The 6,591-nt window shown below is 35.1% G+C and overlaps 1 protein-coding gene across 1 annotated transcript; it reads right to left on the bottom strand.

Annotated features, from left to right (window-relative positions):
* Positions 1–1,224: 1,224 nt before the first annotated feature.
* FABP4 (fatty acid binding protein 4) lies at positions 1,225–5,406 on the bottom strand. Its single transcript, XM_047725571.1, has 4 exons — positions 5,236–5,406; positions 2,571–2,743; positions 1,894–1,995; positions 1,225–1,432 (listed from the first exon to the last, which is right to left on the bottom strand). Exons 1-4 carry the CDS (start codon positions 5,306–5,308, stop codon positions 1,382–1,384), a joined length of 399 nt encoding a protein of 132 aa, XP_047581527.1. The 5' UTR covers positions 5,309–5,406; the 3' UTR covers positions 1,225–1,381.
* Positions 5,407–6,591: the final 1,185 nt, after the last annotated feature.

The raw sequence follows: 6,591 nt of genomic DNA, 5'->3' as shown, positions 1-6,591 counted from the left end.
TCTCGGAGTCCTGGGATCGAGCCCCGCATCGGGCTCTCTGCTCAGCAGGGAGCCTGCTTCCTCCTCTCTCTCTGCCTGCCTCTCTGCCTGCTTGTGATCTCTCTGCCAAATAAATAAATAAATAAATAAATAAATAAATAAATAAATAAATAAATAGAATTGTCCTAATCAGTCCCTAAAAGTCTTCTCTTTCGGAGTTCTGCAATCCTCCAGCTAGCCCAAAATGAAAGTATGACTCTCTGTTTTTGCAAAGAAGGTAAGTTCTTATGAATAGGATCTTATTTCATCTCTTCTGACCTTTTCATATATTGGTGTAGTACATAAAATAACTATTCAGAAAATAATGGACTTATTTTTAAAGGAAGCATAACAAGCAGAATTATAGCAATTGCAGCACACTAACAGACTTCAGCTAACTATAAAATACAAGTATATAGTTTAGAAATTTTAATCTATGTGTGTGGAACTCCAGTAATTTCTAGAGTAGCTTCAGAGTTTCCACAAAAGGCAGAAGAATCCTCTTTCTCTAACACACACACACACACACACACACACATACACACACACTCCTCCATTTGGGAAGCCTACTTATCATTTTTGTCAGTTTTTTTTTTTTAATTTGGGATTCCATGGAGATTTTATTTGAATAAAAAGTTCTGGAACATACTCAATATTTTCCTTAATAAAAAAGTTCCCTAGTAGAAATAAAAATTTTGGAAACCACTATAAAGAACATTTTCATCATTACTCATTAAAAGCTGTTCTTTTCTGGAAAGAACATTATGGGATTATTTGCACTTAATTTTTGAGAGATTCCAGTGATAGCTTGGTTTACCAATAATTTTTCAGACTAAAATTTATTGTTCTGCAACAATGTATTGCTGCTCCTTTTCTCAGTGCTCCAGGACAGGGAGGTGTGAAATAGCAGGATTCGGCCCAGCTGGCTGCGGGCCACTCCACTACATTTAAAACTACCTTAGGTCTGTGAGAGATAGTTACTTGACTGTAAACATGCTTCGGGAGGACTGCATATTCAGTAATGACAAATTTATCATCTCTTACCTAAGACAGTGGAAAATTCATGAATATTTATTTTTTGCCTTGGATTACCATGAAAAATCATATGACTTCCATGAGAAACAAAACAAAAACACAGTTTTCTATTTCCTTCATTGGATTATGAGTAAGAAATGATCCAGCACAATAAATCATCACATCACCTTCTAAATCTAAAAAGTTTTATTTAACGAACACATCCACATTGAATAAAATCAGTTTGGGGTAAATTAGTTGCTTGCTAATTAGTAGAAAATAACAATATATGTTTGGACAATATATCCAATGGAAGTTCGATGCAAACTTCAGCTTGCTGTTCCTTGAATTATGCTCTCTCATAAATTCTGGTAGAAGTAACACCTTTCATGACACATTCCTAGACACACAAAAAAATTTCTTGGTCAAACACAGGACTAAATCTTGGGTTATTTATTGTCTCCTTTAATATTGGGAAGGAAAGTGTTTATTTGAAAATATTCATTCTGGTATCCTATATATACTTGATAGTATAGTAAGTTAGGGAGATATAAAGGCCTGAGAAAACACAAGGAGCTTTATAATGTATAATGTATAAGGTGAGTGAGAAATATAACCAGAAATGCATCATTCCATAGGGTATGTGCTGAGAGCAGTAACAGAATGCTTCTTGGGGGACAGCACACCTCAACTGAACATAAAAGCATGAAGGGCAATTGCCAGAGTGAAACCATAATCCCAATGGAATCATCTTTTTTGTTCTATGTAAGCAGGCATGACTGTCTGTTTCTTTAGGTAGAATAGTGATTATAAGGTGACCTAGCAGTAGAGTCTAGAATTAAGCAACTAGAAGAAACTCACCACCACCAGTTTATCGTCCACTCGTTTTCTCTTTATGGTGGTTGATTTCCCATCCCACTTCTGCACCTGTACCAGGACACCTCCATCTAAGGTTATGATGCTCTGTGAACACAATAAAGAATGATTACCACTGATACGTGGTAGAGGAAAACAAAATAAAAAATACATCACCTTTGAATGAAGGAATATTTTGAGGTCATTAGTCATTCTAAATTGTAAGGATATACTAAAACAAAAAAAATGAGCGTCAAAAACAATAGCATACAAAGAATACATTTTGACCAGAATATTATACAGAAACACATACTTGAAATAATACTATAAAATATAGGTAATAAATTTATGTTGAGATGATAATCTTATAGATAGTTTTTCTGTTTTTGCTTCCACTCTTTCATAAACATTCTCTAACATTGTTGTTATTTTAATTCACTTCAAATCTATATATTGCATGACAAATTGTATTAATCACTTTTATAAAAGAATAAAGACAACTTTATAGGAAGGAGAAGATTTTCCAACTAAATATCAAAGTCAACATGGTTTAAATCTAGGAAGTCAGGGATCTTTGACCTGTGATAGAATAGTTTCCCCTCCTTTTATACAAAATGGCTTCTTATGGGCAGCAGTCTTCTAGAAACCATGCTTTTATTCTGCTCCAATTCCTTCTTCCTCACCTTGACTTTTCTGTCATCTGCAGTAACTTCCTCAAATTCCTGGCCCAGTTTGAAGGAAATCTCAGTATTTTTAAAGGTGCTTTCTGATTTAATGGTGATCACATCCCCATTCACACTGATGATCATGTTGGGTTTGGCCATGCCAGCCACTTTTCTAGTGGCAAAGCCCACCCCTACAGTTGGAAAAAGAAAGAACAAAATGTCAAGTTCACAATTTTCCTCCACATGTTTAATGAAGTCAGAGCTGCAGTTTGTGTGTTTGTGTGTGTGTGTAGGTGGGTTAGTGTGTATAGGTGGGTGTGTGTGCATAAAAGGAAAAAAGACGCCAGTGAGTTTCGTAAAAGCCTCATAAAATAACAGCTCCAAGTAAGTAATGCAGGCTAATATTAAAAGAAACCCATGGCATGATTAAGTGTAGGTCTATCTAAATTTCTTCTTCTGGGTTTCAGATACAACTCCATAGAAGACACATCATTAATCTTGAAAAAGATTAAGACTTCTGGAATATAAGTCTTCTTCATATATATATATATGTATACACACACACACACACACACACACACATATATAGATAGATAGATAGATGATATATATATATATATATATATATATATATATATATATATATATCTCAAACCAGCTGGCCATTTCAATCATTAGGGCAGCAACTATCATTTTACTCAACTCATGAACCACTTGGGTCACCTCGACCTTTCCTTTTTAGAAAACAAAAATCCATAGTCAAAGACAGAATTCTCAGTAGGATTTTGAAAATGAATATAGAGTTACTCCATTTAAAAAAATAATCTGTTTGGGTGTACAAAAGTCACACTTCATGGCATGTGTTGCCAAGTCCTATTTTCCTGGCTTTTCCAAATCACTACAAAATGAAGATTTTGATTAATTTCTCCAAAAGGCACAATTTTAAAGAATCACTATTTTAGTAAGTTTCAAATTCAATACTTTGGTTTTCAGTCACCTCAGCTGCAAACCCCTTTTTTATAAAAGGAAATTTTGGGGATGTAAGTAACGGAAAGGATGAACAATTTACAACTTAATGTAGACAGTGGGAACTCGCTGTCACTGTGTGTATTATACAGAATTTGTGACAGTTGTGGATGTGTTGAATTTTTTAACACATGTATATAAACCTCAGCTATTTATTTTATTAAAGTCTACTTATCTGTACCAAAGGTTAGATATAGGGGGTAAGAGGGAGAGAAATACTGTACAAGCAAGTCATGCTGAGGCTCTTTTTTAGCTGTCTGGAAAATGGCTGCAGGTGGAAAGATACATCGCTTCATCAAGTCTTGGCTCTGTTACAAAGTATAACTTCACATACATGGAGTGAGTCAGTATAATGAATGGATGCAACATCAAGTATAATTCCAGACTGGCTGACCTTAGGAAAAATTACATTCTCCACAGTCCTTCTCTGACTGGAGAAACTAATACCTGCTTCCTGATCATCAGTCAGAACAACTAATTCCAGCAGCTATCTTAATGTCTTTCATTATCACTAGTGCTTTATAATTTAAAACATAGTGGCATAAGAATTTAAAGATACATGTTAAAAGTGTAAAATGTTCCTAAGAATCAAGAGCAAAATAGCCTCAAATCCTGACATTTCTGTATCAGCACATATGTATTATTTTATTGAATCACGACTAGTCGATAGTCTAGAAAGTTAGATCTCACTTATGCTGAAGTCCCTAAATGCCCTCCTGTCTATAAACAAGGAAAATAGCAGTACTTACAGAAGAGGGAAAAAATATATACTATGTGATTTAGGGAAAGGTGAAGTCTTAAGACAGATTAAATCCTAACCCCTGTAAGAACACCCCCCCCCCAAATTGCTACCCCTGGATACCACCTTATCATTCATAGAGGTGTGAGGAAGAGGGGATTTCAAGGTAGAAGCTGTCTCAGTGAGAACCAGTCTTCACCCCCTTGCTTTACCACAGTGATTATCCACAGAATGTTCACACAACACAATGGCAATACTAGCAGAATCTAGAAGCCCAAAAGCCTCCATTATCAAGTAGGAATTATGTTATGGATAGAACATTGTCCTTTTGACTTGATAATCCTATGGCATCCCATGTAATTCCTAGTCAAAAAAATATTTAACCCCTTAAAGTGACATATTTCCTGAAATTGAGATTTTTGCTCTGATAAAACAACCATACATTTTAACAGATTGACAGTTGAGAAAATAAAATAATTAATAGATGTTTACTCTAAAATTACATTAAAAAGAGAAATACAGTGCTTTCAGCTTCAAATAGAAATTACTGACTCCTAGGAAATAAATATAGTCTTATTTATTTTATATGCAAGAGAGAATGAGCAACAGGCAAAAAGCCAAGTAAAACAAAGGTACCCCAGTTTAGCAGTGAAATAAAATCTTATCATTTCTGTGGACCATAAAAATTCTAGTCAGACCCTTTTTCATATTGGCTCACCTATAGGAAAGCATCAGTTGTGACTTTGGTCTCGAAAGTTTCTCCAGACAAATGATTCTCACTTGCTATTTTTATAGCCTCTGTATAGAAAGCAGCATTTCCTATCTGGCTAATACTTCCAGAATGAAAAGCAGCCATAAACCTTCTTCCCCCCAGAGAAAAAGGTATAAATCCAGTCACCCCACAGCAGAGTTTCTTACCCACTTCTTTCATGTAATCATCAAAGTTTTCACTGGAGGTAAGTTTCCAGGTACCCACAAAGGCATCACACATTTTATGAACTTTCTAGGATTATCTTCAAGATGAGGAAAAAAGCTGTAGCTCTCAGGAAGGTGCTATGACCTTCTTGAATCCAGATAACTTCCTTTTAAAGATGCCCAGATCATGTGATCTTAGGAATAACCAATTGGGGATGGTATCAGATCATTTCCTTCATTACCAGCCTCTGCAATTTTTCCTCTGAGTCATGTTTTTAACAGAAATTTCTCAACTTTGATTCTCTCTGGCAAATGGTCAGACTTAGAGTACAAATTATTTTTCAGTGTTCAAAACATATTTTCAGCATTCCTATTTTGACTTTACTGCCCAGTGCATTGAATTTGTACCTACTATTTCCATACATATTTATCCCAGTGTAGAGTAAGATAATTATCCTTGGATGAACCTTGACCCTCTTTTCTGGAGTTTCTATTAACATTGCAGTTATGTGGTTCTTTGGAATTGAGGAACATAAGAATTATTTTACGGACTCTTCAGTAATTGCAAAGGCTCTTTGGGACAACACTGTCTTGGGAATTATTTGCCAACTAAAACAAAATAAATAATGGCATCTTAAAGTACCTTAGTTTTCTCATTTCAAATGTTGTGCATGAGTGAAAAGGAAATTATCCATCAGGAATCTGTCAGTTTAGTTAGTAATGATTTAATCTCATTCTTTCCATCCCTTTAATGAGAACATAGTATTTATTTCCATAGTATTGTGGCCTTAAAAAAATAAGCCCCCTTCCAAAATATTCTCCCCATACTGAGCAAATCCATCCAGATCCTGAACTGTTATTAGGAGCTCAAAATTTATCCAGAGCTAAATGGTGTTGCTTTATTTGAAAATGATCAGTGGTGGTGGCCACACACTATCAAAATTTTATTTCCTTCTTTTACGTAGTGAATAATTCATGAGATTACTTTCTTAAAGTATTCCTGTCTTTCAGTCTCCTCCTACCCCACACCAGAACAACTGAAGATGTTCATATGTGCATCAAACTGCCATGAACATATACAGATTTTAGAAAAGAAAAAAGCAATAAAAATACTCTATTGTGATGAATCCCTACACTGTATACCTCTCTGAGTAGCAGCTGTGGCACACACGATTGATTCACAGACTCCTGTAGGTATCCTGAGGGCTCCCCACAAATGTTTGAGGTAGAGGATTCTATAAAAGTCAGGTTTTTCTGTAGGCAAACAAGTTGCTATAAAGGCCTGATAAAGTCATGTTACAATAGTAAGTGTTAATTGTTGCATTTGTTAATGGCACGGTAATAATGTCCATCCACTCT

Source organism: Lutra lutra, chromosome 4, assembly GCF_902655055.1.
Source record: "Lutra lutra chromosome 4, mLutLut1.2, whole genome shotgun sequence".
NCBI lineage: Eukaryota > Metazoa > Chordata > Mammalia > Carnivora > Mustelidae > Lutra > Lutra lutra.
Note: the sequence above shows the minus strand (reverse complement) of the source record. Positions and strands in the feature narration are given on the sequence as shown.